The sequence below is a fragment of the Podarcis filfolensis genome (assembly GCF_964270895.1).
Source record: "Podarcis filfolensis genome assembly, chromosome: 1".
In the NCBI taxonomy this organism is placed as follows: Eukaryota; Metazoa; Chordata; class Lepidosauria; order Squamata; family Lacertidae; genus Podarcis; species Podarcis filfolensis.
In genome coordinates this window covers 126553147-126575092 of record NC_139604.1, presented here as the reverse complement: position 1 = coordinate 126575092, position 21946 = coordinate 126553147, and the positions used below count along the sequence as shown (strand labels likewise).

General features: G+C 45.0%; 1 protein-coding gene across 1 annotated transcript in view; it reads right to left on the bottom strand.

Annotated features, from left to right (window-relative positions):
- KCNH5 (potassium voltage-gated channel subfamily H member 5) overlaps window positions 1–21946 on the bottom strand; it is a 196143-nt gene that overhangs the window by 151222 nt on the left and 22975 nt on the right. Inside the window, exons 3-4 of the mRNA XM_083611785.1 lie at window positions 20436–20542; window positions 15899–16027 (exon numbers count right to left, since the gene is read on the bottom strand). Coding sequence (XP_083467911.1) covers window positions 15899–16027; window positions 20436–20542 — 236 coding nt within the window. The remainder of the gene's footprint in view (window positions 1–15898; window positions 16028–20435; window positions 20543–21946) is intronic.

Genomic DNA, 21946 nt, shown 5'->3' with positions numbered 1-21946 from the left:
GTTAAGGTCTGCAATGTTTAGCCAATCTATAGATAGGATTAAACTGATTTTAAAAATTGTCTGATGAACTGAAAAGCTTTTTTTCCTGATCATCTTTTCCCCATCCGCACTCTGGAATCTACATAAATCTAGCATTATTTACAAGGATTTAAGGGATAATTCATCAGTACCTGCAGAATAGACCTTCAAATGAAGCCAACTAAGTGTATTCCATCAGTCTCCTTGGCCAACAAAAAGCTAACTGGACTTGGGTCAATATAGCCAAAATTCTTTTCCTTAAGAGTTTTAAATCCTACTGTGCAGTTACAGGGGTTCGACCAACATAAAGGAGAACAAACAGAGGACAATCATATTGAGAGCTGGAAAGTAGAAGGGGCAGGGGCAAAAGGTATCCTAGCTCAGCAACTATATAAGATCTGCATCTGAGACACCCCTCCAAGGCATGCCGTGGATGGTCCAGGCTTGCTAGGACTAGATTTGTTGCTTGTAGAGTCTAGGGTGGAAGGTTAACAGAGAGTAACTACCCTGCTATTATAGCAGGAGTGGGGAACTTCAGGTCCAGGGCTCAATTGCAGCCCTCTCTAACGAGCCTTCAGACTCCATCCAGGCCCTTGAATGTTTTTGCTTAATTGGAAAGTTTGATTGAACCATGATAATGCCACTTGCCCCAAATGGAGAGATGGGGGTGTAGAAGGACTTTGTGTGGTTCAGTGGTGGCACCAGAAACAAAAAATCTGGGCAGGCACAGAATGGGCAAAGTATATTTGTAGGTGGGTGACATATTAATGACAAGAGTTCAGAAATGGGGGGCAAGTGGGCAGGTGAGCTCTTTGTTTGTGGGGAGTGCTTGGCACTCCTTCCCTCCTCTCGCATTCCTTATGGTGTGGCTAGAATCATAGAATCGTAGACTCCAGAGTTGGAAGGGACCCCTTGCAATGCAGGAATCTCAACTAGATCACCCATGACAGATGGCCATCCAATCTCTGCTTTAAAACCTCCAAGGAAGGAGAGTCCACAACCTCCCAAGGTGACTGTTCCACTGTCAAACAGCTCTCACTGTCAGAAAGTTCTTCCTGGTGTTTAGGCGGAATCTCCTTTCTTGTAAGGCCATTTGTTTGAGTCCTACCCTCCAGAGCAGGAGAAAACAAGCTTGTTCCCTTTTCGATGTAGCCTACTGAACCAAATGGTATCTGTTGCTCCACCTACTTTTGCTTCTGGCCCCACCCACCCCAGTATGCAGCCGTTGGAAGGTGGTACATGAGCAAACAGGTCCTTTGGGGTGTAAAATGTCCCCCCAACCATGGATTACGGGAAGAGGGTGGTTGCTGCATTGCTGCAGGGCAATATTTGTATGCTGTTTATGACCCCTACGTTTATCTGAATTATCTCAGCTTAGTCAGCTATTTTGAATTTTTGATGGCAGATGGTCAGTCAGTCAATACTTATTCCCAGAAGTTTAGGTCATTAATCTGCATAGTGATCAGATTAAAGCTTTTAATATTTTATTTCCTCCTCTTTGTACTCAAAATGATAGAACATGCTTTTGCCTGACCCTTTCCTCCTTGGTCATTCAGCAGAGCCAGTGCTTACTGAATACAGAATAACCTTTTTTTTAAAAAAAAAAAAGAATTAAGAACCTTGGGCTGCTTAAGGTGACAGGAACACAGAAGGAATGAATTCCCTTGATTTGTTTGGTTCATTTGATTAAGGGAATCCGTACCCCGCATTTCAGCCAGTTAAGCTCCCAGGGTGGGTTGCATACAATCAATGAAAACACTGTGGTCCCTGCTTGCAGATTTAACAATCTAAAACACATTACACAAAATGGATAATGGGGCAGGGAGAATAAATGGGTTTGGGGACTAGGACAGGAAGGGAAGAGGAAAATGGAAAATGCAGGTGCTAATTCTGAAAGTTCAAGAGGAACTCTTTTTCTGCATGCAAAATACCCCACTTCCACTACGGAAATACAACACTGGATAGGTATTATTACTGTTACTGATATATTTTCACAGAATCACAGAATCATAGAATTGAAGAGCTAGAAGGATCCTCACGATTCATCCAGCCCAACCCCCTGCCATGAGGGAATCGCAGCTAAAGAATCTCTGACAGATGGCCATCCCATCTCTGTTTAAAAACCTCCAAGGAAGGACAGCCCCACCAACTTCTGAGATAATCCATTTCATTGTTGAACAGCTCTTGCTGTCAAAGTTCATCCTAATTTAGTTGGAATCTCCTTTCTTGTCACTTGAATCTATTAGTTTGGGTCCTACCCTCTGGAATAGCAAAAACCAAGCTTGCTCCATCATATCTCCTCTCAGTCTCCTCGTTTCTGAGCTAAACATACCCAGTGTGCTGGGCCCGGGGGTAACCCGTGCAATGCAGTCCAGGACCAGTCCAGAATCTGAAGGTTCCACTAGGAGTCAGTCCGACAGGGCCAAGGCAGGAAACCAGGCAAGGACAGGTACAGGATCTCAGGCAGGATCTAGGGGCAGGGCCCGACAGCCTTTTATCTGTGTCGGGATAACGGCCAGTCCTGATCCTCCGGCGACTCACCTCCCTGTTTCACCTGAAGGTGAGCACTCCTCCTGTGAGTACTCAGGTCTCTCCTTCTCTCAGACCTTAGTCTCTGCAGCTCGGGAGATGTTGGTGGGTTACTGGAGCCAGAGGCCGCCTCAGCCTCTCCTGACCCAACTGGCAGTGGAGCAGCTGTAAGTGATTGCCCAGCTGAAGGCAACAAGGTAATCCCCGCATATGGAGCCAGGGCAGGCTCAGGCCCTTGAATCGGCCCAGCTGGTGTTTATTGCAGGGAAACCTGTGCAGACTGGAACTCTTCAGGATCAGGCCCCAGACTTGGTTCAGGTGATGCCTGAGGCAAAGGATCCAGTGCAGACTGAGTCTCCTCTGATTCCAAGTCCAAGCCTGAGTCCTAGGCCATCACACCCAGTTCCTTCAACCATTCCTCTGAATGATTTCCAGACCCTTGATCATCTTGGTTGCCTTCTTCTGCACACTTTCCAGCTTGTAAATATGCTTCTTAAATTGTGGTTGAAGATAGCTATCATATCTACCTCCCAGAAGTAAAGTATATCCCTCAGGGTTAGAAGCCATGGATGGGCTTGTTCCCCATGAGTTTGTCTAAAGGTAAAGGGACCCCTGACCATTAGGTCCAGTCGTGACCGACTCTGGGGTTGCGGTGCTCATCTCGCTTTATTGGCCAAGGGAGCCGGCGTACAGCTTCCGGGTCATGTGGCCAGCGTGACTAAGCCGCTTCTGGCAAACCAGAGCACCACACGGAAACACCGTTACCTTCCTGCTGGAGCGGTAGCTATTTATCTACTTGCACTTTGACGTGCTTTCGAACTGCTAGGTTGGCAGGAGCAGGGACCGAGCAACAGGAGCTCACTCCGTCGTGGGGATTCGAACCGCTGACCTTCTGATCGGTAAGTCCTAGGCTCTGTGGTTTAACCAACAGCGCCACCCGTGTCTAATCCTCTTTTAAAGCCATCTAAGCTGGTGGCCATCACTGCTGCTTGTGGGAGCAAACTCCATCCTTCACATCACACTTCAGCAACTGCTAAGCCCTAAGGCTCTTCTCTGGCAGCGGTGGAGCACCGCTGATGCGGTTAACTTCTTCAAGCAGAAAAGGAACATTTCCTCAACATTCATTTAGCGTTTTGGCTGCTCAGAACACATTAATCAGGGCCTTCTGCATGGAGATGCCTGGGACATGGCCTTGACTTGGTACCACTCTGAGACTTCTGAAGCAAGTGCAGAAGCATAGGATCATTCTAGCCTTCGGGAGGGAATAACTTTTTTTCTCCCACGTACTGGAGCCTGTACTGTTCATTCCCCCCTCCAAATCAATGAACCTTCCGAAAATGACTTCTTGTGCAGTGGATTGGCAGGACACAGGGCGAAAGACTGCGCTTCCAGCCTTCTTCTTCATTTAAGCTAATGAAAGTAAAATGCTCTCACTTGCCAAAAATCAATAGAGCAGTTTTGTAATTGTGTCGTCCTGACTCCCAGTCCGAAACATAAAGTATGCCTCTCCATTGGTTTCTCGTCTGATTATACTGATTATGGAGTGTTCCAGGTCCAGGAAGCCTGAGGAGACCTGATCCAGAACAATGAAAATCAATCTGGACATCTGTCATTGTCTTTGAGAGCTGAAGGGTCATTCAGCCACCAGCTACCTCCAAAAAACAACAACCACCTTCTTTGCCACCATTATAAGAGTGCTGAAGGAAGTCCATTCATTATATCACATAATATTAATGTTTCTTTAAAATTGTTAGCTCTAGATTTGTTCCTGGGTCCATTTCGAGGTGCTAGTTCTGTCCTTTAAAGCTCTAAATCAGGGCTCAGAAGCTCAGGACCAGGGGCTGACTGAGGCCCACCAGTCAGGATCCGTTGGGATCCTGCCCAGCCCCAACCCTCACTGGCTGGCTGCTCACTCTTCTTGAATGTTTTTGCTTGGCTAGAAAGTGTCCGTTAACTCTGGTCAGAGTTTGCTTGAATCTACTACATTATTTTGGAATATAGTCTTGTCTGTTCTCTATTGGTTTCAGATGCCCCTCAAGAGATCATCACCCAGTTTGGCATGATGGTTCCTGAGGTGGAGGAGGTGATTTTTTGCCTACTGGGTGCCATTTTGAATACAGATGGTGAACCAAATCATTCCAAACTGCACCAGTGTGGATGCCTCTCAAGATATCATTACCTGGAGATCTGCTCATGGACCTTGAACATGACGTGTCACATAGCTCTGGTGAAGAAGGGCAGGATGCAAATGAACAAACAAATAAACAAAGCAGCTGGCTGTACACTGACGGGCGTGTGTGTGTTTCCCCCTTTTGACATCAAACACTCTTTCTGGCTCATAAATCAAACTCAATGTTTTCTAATGACGCTCAGCTTTAAGAAGACTGGATGCTGGGGGAAGCTGCTTGCATTGGATAAGCAGAATTGCCATCAAAATGTTGGGGCATGTGCAGAGTGCCCATTCAACATGCCAGAGGAATGTGCCAAATGGAACGGATAAACCACAGACGGTTCTAGGTAGTGTCAATTCCTTTACTTACAGTATAAACCAGTTCCATGGCATATAGGTTGCCCTATGTTGGAGGTGTCCTTCCCTTGCTCTGAAGGGGCATAGCTAGAAGGGGTGTTTGCCTGAGAGGGAGGTTGCAGGGTTAACATATCTGATCTGAGCTAAGCGTGCTCAAAAAACGGCGTCCAGTGGGATTTACTGAGCTCTAAAAGCAGGAATGAAAATGGGGAAAGTCCTTTCCATGATCCAGAAAAGGAGGATTCTGACACTGGGCTGGTGCTGAAGGAGCATCTCCACCCCCATTGTTCAGCCCAGACACTAAGATCTGGCACTGAGGGCCTTCTGGCGGTTCCCTCGCTGCGAGAAGCCAAGTTACAGGGAACCAGGCAGAGGGCCTTCTCGGTAATGGCGCCCTCACTGTGGAACGCCCTCCCATCAGATGTCAAGGAAATAAACAACTACCTGACTTTTAGAAGACATCTGAAGGCAGCCTCAGTCAGCCCCTGCTCCTGAGCTTCTGAGTCCTGATTTAGAGCTTTTTTAGGGAAGTTTTTAATGTTTGATGTTTTATCGTGTTTTTAATATTCTGTTGAGAGCCACCCAGAGTGGCTGGGGAAACCCAGACAGACGGGTGGGGTATAAATAATAGATGATGATGGTGATGATGATGTCCCAAGGATGGAGAGTCTTTATCAGTTGAGAGAGTGGGGATTTTTTTGCAGGGGGGTAGTTCAGCACACACTTTGTGTGCAAGTATCAGGTTTCATCCCTGGTATCACCAGTCTAAAAGTCTGGCATCATGACTTTTCCTGTGGACCCTGAGAACTGCTGCTGGTCCAACTAAACCATGAGTAGCAAAGGTGGAACCTGCCAGGTATCTTATAGTAGACCATTGGCCCATCTACCTGTCGCTCTCAAGGGCTGTCTTCCCCAGCGTGGTGGCCTAAAGACTACAATTCCCATCTTCCCTGACCCTTGCTGGCTGGGGCTGATGGGAGTTGGACTCTAACAGCTAGGGAACGCCACATTGCCTACCCCTGGACTGGAGATTGCTAGGCTAGATGGACAAGAAATAGTCTGATCCAGAACAGGGCACCTTCTTATATTGCTCTTTCCTGGACCACTGCCAAGCATGTCATCACCAGGGAAGTGTTTCTGTTTTGTTCTTTGCCAAAAGCAGACTGGTGCGAATTACAGCACTGTCCTCAAGGCTGTCTCGGGAACTGGGTTCCATCTGGCTACGTTATTATTAGCAGGTTTCCTCTGCTGAAAAAGGCCACCGTGACTAGCTCTTTCCTTAATAAAACATTAGCGTAGCTCTATTGGGTTGCAATTAACCTCTTTGTCATGGATTGCCTCATCTCTGAAAGCGAGGGAAATAATGAAGGCGTTTAAATCAATGTGTCAGAGTGGCATTCGAGATCTTAATCGGTAACAAAAATGCTTGGGTTAACGACGATGTTCAGGGTAGAAGGACTGCAGGAGGGTAATGATGGCAATTCTCAGACTGACCATTGCCCACACAAGTGGAAGTGACACCATAAGGCAATGGGAGGGTCATTGGGCTCGTCTTGCAGTCCACCATATCTGTGCACAACAGCTGCACGCAATGCTGCATACATGATGCGCAGCAGAGAGAACAGCCCAAGGAACGCACTTCCTTGGGGGCAAACTCCCAGTCACCACATGCTAGCGGTGTTAAAAATAATTGTTTAATTGTACATTGAAACGGAAAACAACTGCCTGTACACCCTTGTGCAAATTAATTGAAACAAACAATGTAGTTTATTGTACAAAACTCACATATACGTCTACAAAACTCACGTATACGTACATTAGTAACGGATATGACATGGACTGCAAGAAGATCAAACCTATCCTTTCTTAGGGAAAGCAGCCCTGAGTGCTCACTGGAAGGACAGATCCTGAAGCTGAGGCTCCAGTACTTTGGCCACCTCATGAGAAAAGAAGACTCCCTGGAAAAGACCCTGATGTTGGGAAAGATTGAGGGCACAAGGAGAAGGGGACGACAGAGGACGAGATGGTTGGACAGTGTTCTCGAAGCTACCAGTATGAGTTTGACCAAGCTGCGAGAGGCAGTGGAGGACAGGGGTGCCTGGCGTGCTCTGGTCCATGGGATCACGAAGAGTCGGACACGACTAAACGACTAAACAATACATTTTTCAGCAGCATTTGAACATGGTTTGGCATAGAGTCTACTAGTTTTGAACAGTCACTGTTGGTTTTCGGATCCCTGTACCACATTTGAATCAGCACCTGAATGAGCTTCTCCATAGTCATACAGTCTACAGCACGGAGACGACTTTTGCATATAGCCCACAAATTCTCAATGGGATTTATGTCTGGGGAATTCTCTGGCCAATCAAGTACCTGTATTTGCTGCTCTGTCCTGAATTTCTTCACCACTTTCATAGAATCATAGAGTCATAGAATCATAGAGTTGGAAGAGACCACAAGGGCCATCGAGTCCAACCCCCTGCCAAGCAGGAAACACCATCAGAGCACTCCTGACATATGGTTGTCAAGCCTCTGCTTAAAGACCTCCAAAGAAGGAGACTCCACCACACTCCTTGGCAGCAAATTCCACTGTCGAAAAGCTCTTACTGTCAGGAAGTTCTTCCTAATGTTTAGGTGGAATCTTCTTTCTTGTAGTTTGGATCCATTGCTCCGTGTCCGCTTCTCTGGAGCAGCAGAAAACAACCTTTCTCCCTCCTCTATGTGACATCCTTTTATATATTTGAACATGGCCATCTAATTTCGATGTGTGACAGGGGGCTAGGTCCTGCTGCAATATCCCAGTACCATCAGGATACCTCTTTTCCAGCTGTGGAATAACTCTCTTTCGTAGAACCTCAATATATTGTGGTGAGCGCATCATTCCTTCTATTGGCTGCAGGCTTCCGACACCATAACGATCAACTGACTTTTTGTGTTTGTTTTGAGCATAGAATTACGAGTAAGATAAAAAATATGCTTTGTTTCAATTAATTTGCACAAGGGTGTATGTGTACTGCTAAATGCATAGCATGGAAACTTCCACTGAAGCTAAACAAAAGAGTTGCAGAGAGCCTGACAGTTGATAATTAACTTAGAATGTATCTCTGCTACTCTGCCACGAGGTGTTTAACCTAGATCATACGGGGTATTCCATTGCAAATCTCCATGTTGAGTGTGTGAGTTAGTCTTTTGTTCTCAAGCCACCAAAGAGGATGCTGTGCTAATGACTATCTCCAGGAACACAGCCTCAGGCTCGAATGCAGGCTGTGTGTAGAGAGACAGAGTTTTGTTTACAGCTCTGGGTGAAGTAATTACATATTTCTAAGATGTTGCACCTGTGCACGTGATATTCTGCAGCTATTTGGATGTAACATCATTGTTTTGAGTGTCTGTTTTGGAGCAAGTTCTGTTAGTAAAGCTTTTGAAACCTATTTTTGGACAGGACAATTTTTATTCCAAGTCAGTTTTTATTCATCCTATTGCTTCCAAATGCACAATATCAATAAATGCAATAAGTAGTGGGTGGAGCCAGAGGCAAATGTAGGCAAAACAAGAAATGTGATTTTACCTTAATACAAAATGCTCGTTTCTATACACACTCTCACACTCGTCTCTGTCCTCCCTCCAGGCAAGCAATGAGCATAATCATAGCTCATGAAAACATTCCAACCCAGGCTGGAGGGTGCAAAGAAGAGCCAATGAAACACATCAGTAGTGGTAAACTTTGGGATTTCAAATTTCAGCCTTGTGCAATGCTAAAAATTTGGCGCGCACACCCCTCGCCTCTCGCACTCAGGTCTACAGCATTGTTTTGGCACCCCCTGCAGCAAATCTCCCAGTGCAACCACACCGGATGCACTACAGAACTACACAATGCACCAAGGAACTACACAACTTTTAGAAGACATCTGAAGACAGCCCTGTATGTTTGAAGTTTTATTATGTTTTTATATTTAGCTGGAAGCTGGCTGGGGAAACCCAGCTAGATGGGTGGGGCATTATTATTACTATTACACTTGTGTCTTGGAAATCAAATGGAATCTGTTCCGGAAGTCCATTCAACTTCCAAAACATTCGGAAACCAAAGTGTGGCTTCTGATTGGCTGCAGGAAGCTCCTGCAGCCAATCAGAAGCCATGGAAGCCGCGCCAGACATTCAGCTTCTGAAAAGCGTTCGGAAACCGGAACACTCACATCCAGGTTTCAATCATTCAGGAGCCAATTTGTTTGGGAGCCGAGGCATTTGAGATGCAAGGTACAACTGTATTATTATTATTATTATTATTATTATTATGTGGCTGACTTAAAAATCTGTGCTGAAAAGAGATCTGTGGGCACTGCACATGAAAAACCCTTTGCAGAGCAGTTGTCAAGATAGCGCTTTGAAAGGGGCAAAAGAGGGTCACCTGACATCATTGTCGCATCAGGTGACTGACAAGCAGGAAACACTTCCCACCACCCATAAAGGTTATTGGAGGAGATAACAATCTGGCCCCCAAGCCAGGTCCAGTCTCCCACCCCTCCTTTAATGTCAAAGAAGCCAGTTGCAAGATGCCCGCGGCCGGTGGCATTCTCATCCCAGACAAGCAGAGGCAAAGACTTGTTTAAGCTGACGCCTTGCCTTGAGCCAAACTCTACTCAAGGAAGAAGATGAGCGTCTTCAAATGATGGAGGACCTGTCAGCCAGCAGAGTGTAAAACGTACTTAGTGCTCTACTGGGGCCCCATCATCTATGTAGGAAGAGAGACAGGGAACATTTGCAGCCTCGCTTTACAGGCACTGAAATTCTATAGGATGCCAGCTCATTAAAAACACAAAACAGGCATTTTAGAACCCTCTCCCCGTTCAATTTTTTAGATGTGTCATGATTCTGCTGCTAAATGTTTTAAAGATTAGCTTTAATAATAAATGCAAATTGTTGTCTTGTTTTGCATGCAAAGAAGCTCTGCCTTTGAAAAGAGAGTACTGTGTTGTGCTGAATCGAAGAATGTGGGAGAATTCTAATGGAAATGGGAAAGAGTTATAAATTGCCATTGTTTGCTTATTTGTCCCGTATCCGGAACAGAAATCAATCCAGGGAACAACCGTCAATATACGCCGGTGCCGCTGTTCTCAGTTCACAAACGATACATAAATGACAGCACTTAAATTGTGTTTTCCTTTCCACTGAAACGACTGGCCTCTGCAATGAAATGAATGGCATGGGGATAGTTACACCAAATTCACAACTTGCATAAATCATGGAAATAATTATGCATGTTAAATAAAATGGTGCGGACGGTGAAGAAGGGCAAGGAAGTATTTAGCGAAACCTAGGCTTCAGTGGAATGGAAACAGAACTGGCTGTTGGAGAGGTTGGAATGGAAATGGCTTCTTTCTTACATGCCTAGCTGCATCAGGGCATTGATCCAGGATCCAACATACTAATAGCAAGTTCCTTGTGCTGCATGTGGATCCTTACAGAGCCAGAATGGCACCATCCACACACAATAACAGGGACGGGGAATTCTAATCCTCCAGGTGCTATTAGAATATGACCTGTGCTTTTCTTCTAGAAAGGGGAAAAAAAAAAGCGCCAGTACAGCGTACCCTTGAATACTCCCAGAAGAAAGCACTGAATATAACTTCCATAGGGATGCGAGTGGCGCTGTGGGTTAAACCACTGAGCCTAGGGCTTGCCGATCAGAAGGTCAGCGGTTCAAATCCCCACGACAGAGTGACTGCAGAGAGAGTGGCAGAGAGGGCACTTAAAGGGTGTTTAGAGGGTGCTCCACACTTTAGGCGATTTAAAATCTGTGTACGCAGGTGGCGCAGTGGTCTAAACCACAGAGCCTAGGACTTGCCTATCAGAAGGTTGGCGGTTTGAATCCCCGCGACGGGGTGAGCTCCCGTTGCTCGGTCCCTGCTCCTGCCAACCTAGCAGTTCGAAAGCACTTCAAAGTGCAAGTAGATCAATAGGTACCACTCTGGCGGGAAGGTAAAAGGGTGTTTCCGTGTGCTGCTCTGGTTCAGAAACTTTTGGGGTGTCCTGGTTTTTACTTTTTGGAATAGGGCAACCCTGAATTCCAAGAAATGTCAGAAAAAACTTTCTGACAGTAAGAGCTGCTCAACAGTGGAACAGAATGTTTTGGAAGGCGATGGATTCTCCCCCACTGGAGGTTTTTAAACACTGGTTGGCAGGCCATCTGTCAGGGATTATTCAGTTGAGATTCTTGCATTGCAGGGGTTGGACTAGATGGCCCTTGGGGGTCCCTGTCAACCCTACAATTCTATGCTTCCATGAATACAGCTTGAGAGAAACTGAAATTGATAGATATTCCCATCCCTACCTGGGAGTAAGGAGCATTGAACTCAGCGGGACTGACATGCATAAGCCTGCAATGCATTTTTTAAAAAACAAATGATGAATCAATTAAACATGGAAGCTCTACTTATTAAGAGCATTTATTACCTAAGAGAGCAGCTCTGATCCCCCCCCCCATAAAACTGAAAGCATCATTGAAAGGGTGCTGTGTGTAGGGATATGAGCTATCTCACTGCTATTTCTTCCAACATCAAAAAATTAAAAAAAACTGCTTTGTTACCGCTCTGAAAAGACATCACGATAGAAAACTGGTTATATAAGGGGATTTTGCTATAGCAATAACTGGCGGCTATTGATCCCAAACTCTTCAAATTGCCTTAATAAAGATAGTATCTTGAAATAACTCTGGTTCTGCTGTCTTCGTCCCCCAGACATTTTTTTATTTATTTATTTAAAGGAATAGATGCATGGTATTGTTCTATAGCCCAGAATTCTGTGCCAAGATCTTTTATGAACCAACAGCATAAAGACACAATATTGGCCTTGTCAAAGTGCTATTGATTATGTGAGCAGTTTCAATGTTTTTTCCATATTTACCAGACTTATCTATATATAGCAGAGGTAGGGAACCCTTTTCAGAAAAGGCAACTAAAACTAAAGGGCACCACAATTTAAGAAGGATGCTGACAAGCTGGAACATGTGCAGATCGAGGGTCTGGAAATCAAGCCTGATGAGGAGTTGTTGAAGGAGCTGGGTATGTTTAGCCCAGAAAAGAGGAGACTGAGAGGAGATATGATAGCTATTTTCTGATGTCTTAAGGGCTGTCACATGGAGGAGGGAACATGCTTGGTTTCTCCTGCTCTGGAGGTTAGAACTGAAACCAATGGCTTCAGGTTGCGAGAAAGGAGATTCCGACTAAGCATTCGGAAAAACTTTCTGACAGTAAGAGCTGTTCAGCAGTGGTGGCCTCTCCATCATTGGAGGTTTTTATGCAGAGGTTGGATGGCCATCTGTCATGGATGCTTTAGCTGAGATTTCGGCATTGCAGGGGGTTGGACTAGATGACCCTCGGGTCCCTTCCAACTCTACAATTCTTTAATTCTATGACATTGGCGCAGGGAGTCTGCTGAATGATAGCATCCATATTTTAGTTCTGTTTATTTTACTTTCACCGAAACTTACCCTTTCCATGAATAATGAATGCTCCTTCATATTTATATACTCTTCCACTATTGTGAGATGGTGACATTCTCCTTATGTATTATATACAAATCTCACAGACCCAGGGTGTGTGGGAGGGGAGAATCATTGCATCTTTTTCTACATGAAATATGGCTTTCCAGCTAAGAATTGTATTCCTTTTCAGTGATGTTTCACTCTAGTGCCTCCCTATCTTCCCCCTTCCCTCCGATTCTTACATTTCCCAGTACCATTGTAATTTATGTATCTTTGTGGTTCATAATTCCAAAATAAACTCAGCTGGAAAGCCTCTGTGTGTGTGGCAATGAGACAGAAGATGAATTATGCATACGCCAGAGTGCAACATCTGACAAAATAAAGCTGCCTGTCTCAGATACAAGTTTAACATGGGCCAGTTCATCTAACAAAAGCTGTCACACGCTGGACCAGAGCGTAAGTCCACCTTGTCCATTAGCATCTCCAGAACAGGGGAAGAAAATATTTCTTCAATCCTGGAATAGAACTGCAGCCTGAGTTTCCTGATTCCCTAAATCCTCTTGATAACGTTTAACCATTTGAAATCTGTCTTGGAAACGGACTAGACAAGGAGGAGAAAGCAATGCATTCGTTTTCTCTTCGCAAGCTGAAGAAATTCTAGTTACATTTCTAATAGCACTTTAGGAACAGAGAGATAGCAAACATTACTAAGAATGTCAGGGAAATCTAATGGAAATGGAAAAGGAAGTGGAAATCGCTATATTTCACATGCTCATCCTGTGGTCAGGAACGGAAAACAACCAGGCAAATACAACCGACATTAATTAACGTTGCTGTTTTTAAGTTCGCAATGTTAAATTGAAGTTACGTTCTGCAACTTAGATTAAATAAAGGACAGTGATGTAAAAATTGGAGTTTGGCTTTTGCTGCCCACTTCCCCTTAGACTCTGAGTCCCCTAAGTCCATGATCGGTCAGAGAAGAATGGAGGGAGGCAGGATCCAGTGGAAAGTGAGGCAGATATTTATTTTTCTGTTGCAACAAAGTTCCCTCCCCTCCATTCGCCTCCCAAGGAGGGAGAGACCCTGAACAAAAGTGTGCAGGAACCTTAAAAGACTTTTGACGTTGCCCATCCCCCTTAGCCAAAGACCAATCCATGGTTTATACGTTTAGATATGTGTGCATTTGTGAATATTTATTCTATATTTGAGACCTTAAAATTCTTCTAACAACAGCAAGATGAATAACACGTGTGTGCTTTTTGGTGGAAACTGAACTGCAGCAGAAAAGAAACAGGACTGAATGGGACAAATACTAGTCAGAACAGAAATCTCTGCTTTCCTATTTCTCTACCCATTACTCATGTGTAAGGCGCAGTGCCAGATTTACATATAAGCTAAGCAAGCTATAGCTTAGGGACCTACTCTCTTGGGGACCCCCAAAAAAATTAAAGCGAGAAAAAACTGAATGTACGTTTCCAAAATATAAGATAAATAAAATAACAAAACCTACATACAGCAACAGTGTTTTGTGTTGCGTAGGCTCCTGTGATGTAAGTAATGGGCTGCCTGCTAGCCTGCTCCCTAAAACATCACTGGCTTGCTCATTTCTATATATAGGGTGCCTACATTCTGCATAGGGACACGGGTGGCGCTGTGGGTTAAACCACAGAGCCCAGGACTTGCTGATCAGAAGGTTGGCAGTTCAAATTCCCATGACGGGGTGAGCTCCCGTTGCTCAGTCCCTGCTCCTGCCAACCTAGCAGTTTGAAAGCACATCAAAGTGCAAGTAGATAAATAGGTACCGCTACGGCGGGAAGGTAAACGGCGTTTCCGTGTGCTGCTCTGGTTCGCCAGAAGCGGCTTAGTCATGCTGGCCACATGACCCGGAAGCTGTACGCCGGCTCCCTCAGCCAATAAAGCGAGATGAGCGCCGCAACCCCAGAGTCAGTCACGACTGAACCTAATGGTCAGGGGTCCCTTTACCTTTACCTTTACATTCTGCATGGACTGGTTGCATGGCAATATGTAGCATGCAGCTGCAGACTGCAGTGCAGCACAGTTGAATGTAGGTCAAGCTGTTGTACCTGTTATCTAATATTAAAGAGTGTTTGTGGACTGGTGATCAGGCAGCATAGACTAAGGGTATGAGTCTTATGCCTACTGATTGATTTCATGTAATACATAATTTATTTATTTTGATCCCATTATAAAATTACATTATAAAGGTCCCCATTACCTTCAGTAGCTTAGGGCCTCATCAAATGTAAATCCGGCCCTGGTAAGGCACCTGTGGTTTGGAGTTGGACCAGGGTACACTTTGATGGCAGAAAGTGAGGAGGAATTAAAGAACCTCTTAATGAGGGTGAAAGAAGAGAGCGCAAAATATGGTCTGAAGCTTGAAATAAAAAAAACCAAGATCATGGCCACTGGTCCCATCACCTCCTCGTAAACAGAAGGGGAAGAAATGGAGGCAGTGAGAGATTTTACTTTCTTGGGCTCCAGGATCACTGCAGATGGTGACAGCAGTCACGAAATTAAAAGACACCTGCTTCTTGGGAGAAAAACAATGACAAACCTAGACAGCATCTTAAAAAGCAGAGACATCACCTTGCCAACAAAGGTCCGTATAGTTAAAGCTATGGTTTTCCCAGTGGTGATGTATGGAAGTGAGAGCTGGACCATAAAGAAAGCTGATCGCCGAAGAATTGATGCTTTGGAATTATGGTGCTGGAGGAGACTCTTGAGAGTCCCATGGACTGCAAGAAGATCCAACCTCTCCATTCTGAAGGAAATCAGCCATGAGTGCTCACTGGAAGGACAGATCCTGAAGCTGAGGCTCCAATACTTTGGCCACCTCATGAGAAGAGAAGACTCCCTGGAAAAGTCCCTGATGCTGAGAAAGATTGAGGGCACAAGGAGAAGGGGACGACAGAGGACGAGATGGTTGGACAGTGTTCTCGAGGCTACCAGCATGAGTTTGACCAAACTGCGGGAGGCAGTGGAAGACAGGAGTGCCTGGTGTGCTCTGGTCCATGGGGTCATGAAGAGTCGGACACGACTAAACAACAACACACTTCTTGCACTGCCCTCTGACACCCACACCTTGAGCTGCAAAGGAAACCTTTCATGGAAGCAGTGGGGGTTCCCTTGCAGACAACCCCACCCAACACGTGGCCATTGGGGTTGGGGCTAGTGCTGTGATGTGCTTTTCTGGGTGTGGCAAGAAGCACAGCCCCCTTCCGGCTCGAACTCACGAGTCCCTTACACACAAGTAATGCAAGAACTGGGCTAGAGTCAACGCACTCTCCTCTCCCCACCCACCCCGATCTCCTTTCAAAAATTACCTTTGGTGGATTCATCTTCAATGGGTTGCTTGAATAAAGTGATATCTTTAAAAGTGCAAAGGAATAAAACCACTTTGTCATGCTCGTTTCTTATCGGTGCAATTTGCATGTAAAACCAAACAGGTGTTCCTGTAATTAAAAACAAAAACAAAATAAGAGGATATAAAATAAACACACTCACAGCATGGAGCACAATCATAACATAGAGGCAGGCTCACATTCATGATTACCGCTTATCCTAGGTGACACTTAAACTAATCAAAGTCTCATTGAACAGAGTGGGAGAATTAAACACTGAAATGCAAACCTAACATTGCTTAACCATATAACAGACTCATTTTGTGTGGGGATTAAAGGAGCGTCCATGGCCCAATATAATTTTATTTTGTTTATTAAGGGATATCTGAGATTCCTGCATTGCAGGGGGTTAGACTAGACCCTTGATCTACCTTCCAACTCTGGAATTCTAGGATTTGGGGTCAGGGGAAAAGGCTGTGGGTTTTACACAGCAGCGTTAGCTAGCATGTTGATATTGTTAGTGGGTGCCTAAGTATCTTGACTTCAGAGACCAGAACAACAATGTATAGTACATTGTAGTGTTTAGCTTTGTCTTATGTCTGAAGACAATAATCAGTTTGTTATTCTGAACCGTGTGGGAGAGGAGTTCCCCCCTTAATCAGGAACTCTGGAATAAGTTGTTCTGCTGGGAGCAGGAAATCCCTGAAGACTTGGTTGGGCTTGCTAAAATGTATAAGACTGAATCAGATAAGTGCTGGAGATGCAAAGAGGTGGAGGGAACATACTTTCATATGTGGTGGACTTGGAAAAGGGTAAACAGAGTATTGGGAAATGATCTATAATGAATTGGGGGGGGGTGTTTAAAAGTAAGGTAAAGGTACCCTTGCCTGTACTGGCCAGTCTTGACAGACTCTAGGGTTGTGCGCTCATCTCACTCTAGAGGCTGGGAGCCAGCGCTGTCCACAGACACTTCCGGGTCACGTGGCCAGCGTGACGAAGCTGCTCCGGTGAACCGGCACCAGAGCAGCATAAGGAAACGCCGTTCACCTTCCCGCTATAAAGCGGTACCTATTTATCTACTTGCACTTAAGGGTGCTTTCGAACTGCTAGGTGGGCAGGAGCTGGGACCGAACGACGGGAGCTCACCCCGCCGCGGGGATTCGAACCGCCGACCATGCGATCGGCAAGTCCTAGGCGCTGAGATTTTACCCACAGCGCCACCCGCGTCCTGTTTAAAAGTACTTTCCCCAAAAATCCCAGAGTCCTTTCTGTTGGGGATAATTCAGATTGAAATTCCCCGATGCCAAAAAAATGTTATTTATGTATGCTACTACCGCAGCCCATGTTTTGTTAGCCCAAAAATAGAAAATGAGCGAGGTCCCAACCAAACAAGAATGACAACTTAAACTGATGGAATATGTGCAGCTTGCAGACTTAACATATAGAATAAGAGAAGAAGAAGAACATACATTTAGAGAACATTGCGAAACGTTTATTGAATATATGGGAAATAATTGTGTACAGCTGAAAACGCTGGCAGCATTAAGATAAATTCAACAGTGTAAATAAGTTTTGATGGACGCAATAATGGAATACTGAATGGTATAGTTTTTGTAAAATATGCAGGGATTTATTATATGTAAAACGAATGATGGAAAGAGAAGAAGGAAGTCATTGATATCTTAAGGATGTAAAATGCATATTTTAAATTGTAAAACTGAAAATTTTATAACAAATTATATACAAAAAAAGACTTGTTTGAGCTCCATATAATCTGCTGATGCGTCACACAAGCAGAGGTGTGGTCAGCTACCAAATGACTTCTATGAGTCACCGACAGGAAGGGGTTGAGCAAAGCCAATGAGGGTGTGCCCTGGAAGGCAGGGGCGTGGCCTGGGAAGGGTGTCCCCAGGGCCAGACAGAGAGGTTAGAGGGCCGCATTTGCCTCTTCCTATTAGATCTTGGCCTTTCGTGTTCAGAAACTGCAAAGCCACCCTGTTGCTTTCGAGAAATCCAGGCTGCAGGAAGACCCTGCGGTGTATCTCTGTTTGTTTTTTAAGGTCAGGATCTTGCTATGCAACCAGCTGGAAAGAAAAGAATGACAGGGCTTGAGACTGTGACCAGCGCAGCTGATCCGGACAAGCTGTTCCCTGGGGGGATTTGGCCTAACATGTACAGGAGCACTCAGGTGGGCAGCACAGACAAAAGGGCAGGCAAGCGGAAACACAAAGCAGAAGAGGTCATCGCGGGGGCCAGAGCATAGCTGTCAACCGTCCCTTATTTGGCAGGAAATTCCCTTATCCCAGGATGGCGTCTGAAAATCCGGGACTGTCCCTGGAAAATAGGGACACTGGGAGGGTCTGATCTGCTCTGTGTACAGAAAGGCTCAGATTCAATCCCTGCCATCTCCAGTCTGGAAATGAGTCATGTGATGGGCGAGAGGAAACATCTGCCAGTCAGAGAAGGCAAGGCTGGACCAGACTGCGAAATGCTTTGACCTCATGTAAGGCAACTTCTTATGATCTGGCCAGCCCTCATAGCACAAGCTTAGTGCCCATATCCAGACTATTTGCAAATAAGGTTGCGATTGGTTAATTCTGCTGTTAATATCAGCCAGGAATGGTGTCAATGGCTTTAAAACTATTGGGAGCCAGTGTCATGTCATAGTTAGAGTGTTGGACTCTGGGAGAGGAGAGTTCGAATCCCCACTCAGCCATGAATGAGCTCGGGCCAATCACCACTTTGAGATCCTTGGAAGAAAAAAAGTGGCATATACATGTAATAAGTAAATAATAATAAATACATGGAAAAAAAATTCCTGCAAGCAAATAGCGCAGAAATGAGAACTAAACTTTCACTATGTTCCAATATAGTTTGAGAAGCTGCTTTCACATTCTGTAGATGCTCAGCTATAATGTGGAAGTTAATTGTTAGGGGAAAGACATAAAAATGGAGCGAAGCACCATGTGAATGCAGTCTAAGAGTTTTTCTCCATCTTTCATAAGAACACAAGAAGAGTCAGTATGGGAAATTCCCTCTGGCTCAATTTGGAAATGGGTCAGCGTTTGAGTATTCCTTTACCTCCGTGTGAGTGCAAATCAATGTCCAGGTTTTGGACTAAAAACAGATTTAAGTCAAGAAAAGACTCCTTTGCCCAGGTGCAGAATCCCCTTTTCCATTCTGAGCAAGAGAAAAGATATTTCAGAGGTGCAGTGCCGTGTTTGCAATTTCCCCAAGCAGTATGAGTGAAACAAAGTCACATTCTGTGCCAGTTAATTAGCAGGTTTCAGTGACACCGCTAATTTCTAGCATCCCATAGTCCTCACACTCCATATAAGTCCCCCTTTGCCAACTGAGTGCTCTGCAGACATTTTTGAAGCACTGGAACCCCAAACACCTAAAAGTTGGTATGTGATTTCAAAGGCAACAAGCTGTTAATGTAACCATGCGGCAAGGCAGTGCAATGGTTAGAATGTCAGACTAGGACCTAGTTACAAGTAGGTAGCCGTGTTGGTCTGCCGTAGCCGAAACAAAATAAAAAAATTCCTTTCAGTAGCACCTTAGAGACCAACAAAGTTTGTTATTGGTATGAGCTTTCGTGTGCATGCACACTTCTTCAGATACACTGAAACAGAAGTCACCAGACCCTTATATATAGTGGGATGGTGGGGAGGGGTATTACTCAGAAGGGTGGTGGGAGATGGGTGACTGGCTGATAGGTGTGGTAAACCTGTTGACAACTGTTAACGACTGCAGTTGGTCTTACAGGAAAAAGCAAGGGGTGAGATGGCTAAAAATAGCTTTATCATGTATAATGGACTCAATGGCCCTTGTGGTCTCTTCCAACTCTATGATTCTATGAGATAAGAATCCATAGAATGTTCTGGGAGATTGAAGTGTTCTCCTACTGGTTTCTTTGTCTTGTGATTCCTGGTGTCAGATTTATGTCCATTTATCCTTTGTGGCGCTGTGGGTTAAACCACAGAGCCTAGGACTTGCCGATCAGAAGGTCAGCGGTTTGAATCCCCATGACGGGATGAGCTCCCGTTGCTCGGTCCCTGCTCCTGCCATCCTAGCAGTTCAAAAGCACGTCAAAGTGCAAGTAGATAAATAGGTACCACTCTGGCGGGAAGGTAAACGGCATTTCCGTGTGCTGCTCTGGTTCACCAGAAGCGGCTTAGTCATGCTGGCCACATGACCTGGCAGCTGTACGCCAGCTCCCTCGGCCAATAAAGCGAGATGAGCACCGCAACTCCAGAGTCAGCCATGACTGGACCTAATGGTCAGGGGTCTCCTTTACCTTTATCCTTTGACTAGGACCTGGGAGACTGCGCTTGAAATCCCCACCCAGTCATGGATCTTGGGCCAGTCGCTGCCTTTCAGTCTAACCTACCTCACAGGGTTGTTGTGGGGATTAAATGAGGAGGGGGAGAACCATTCATGTCACTTTGAACTCCTTGGAGAAAAAGGTGGGATACATTAAACAAAAACAAATAAATGATTTCACGTTTATACGTACTGTTTTTCTTGTACAAGAGGATTTCAAAGCAGTTCGATTCATAGTTGTCAAACGTCTGTCTGACTTTGTCAATGGTTTTCTTGTCTGTGAGTTCACCATACATAAAACTGGAGAAAGGAAAGGTGGAGAGACAGAGAGAGAGAGAATACACATTTTTATGGGCTTCACAAACAAACAAGCCTAACAACACCCTTACAGGCGTATTTATGGTCCAGACTGCAGTGTAATTGCAACCTATGTATGCTTAACTATGATTTACACCTTGTTTTGCTCAACGTTTACAGCTGCAAAATTGTTATGAAGCCCTCTAAAGCAAATAATTGTGGCGGGGTCTGTTGCCGGGGGGAAAGGATTTATATTGCTGCCTTATAGCGTTCAATTTAAGTGACGCTCTGGGTACACTTTCCAGAGTGTGATGCTTTCAAAAAAGAGAGAGAGAGAAGGCTGACAATACATAAAAGATTTATTTTCTGAAATATGCACACAGGTTTCAACTTGGGAAAACGGAGAGCGTCTTGCTGAGAACCAGGAAAGCTGAAACCCTCCTCCAAATGCCACATTTTAGGGGAAAGAGCTCGAGAATGATTTCTGACTCGCTCTTGACTTTCATTATCATGCGATAATTTGACTGCTTCCATGGGTTTTTTTAAGGACAGGTTTGGGGAACCTTTGGTCCTGCAGATGTTGATGAACTACAACTCCCACCAGCCTCTTCCCCTCCCCCCCACACACACTGGACTGACAGCAAGGGGGAATAATTTCTGCAGGGTGCTGTTCAGCAATTGCAGATCCTGCAGGGTGCACTTCTGCAAACACCTTCTCTGCAAAGGGAGCAGTTTGCAAAGCAGAAGTGGCACACACTCTCTCGGTCAGGAGTGGAGAGGAAGGAGACACAACATCTCCCTCCCCTACCACCCTAGGAAATTAAAATAATAATAATTAAACATTTGCCCCACCCGCAAACTAATTCAGAATCAGATCCAAGGTGGGGCAGGTGGACTCTGAGCTAGCTCAAGGTTGTTGACATCCATCTGTCTCGAGAGACTATGATACAATAATCTTTATTGTCATTGTCCCATACAGAACAATGAAATCAAAAAAATCTACACCAGACATTCAAAAACCAACAAGCCTGCTATCCCAGCTATCCCAGCCTGGTTAACCCCCTAAAAACTCTGATACCCCATAATTAAATACAATATACTCCCACAGAGACTACCTTACACTGTCTTTAAAACCAAAATCGCATTTGGATAAAAACTGTTTCTCAGGCAGCTAGTCCTAGTCTTTATAGCCCTGTACCTTCTTTCAGAAGTCAGAAGCTGAAAGAGATCGTTTCCAGGGTCCATACTATCCTGCACTATCTCTGCAGCTTTCTTATGACACCTGGAAGCATAGATTTGATCTAAGGTGGGAAGAGTGCACCCAATTATTCTCTCCGCATTCTTTACAACCCTGGACAGCATTGTTTTCTCCCTGACCTTACGGAGACTGGTAACTCGCAACTGCTG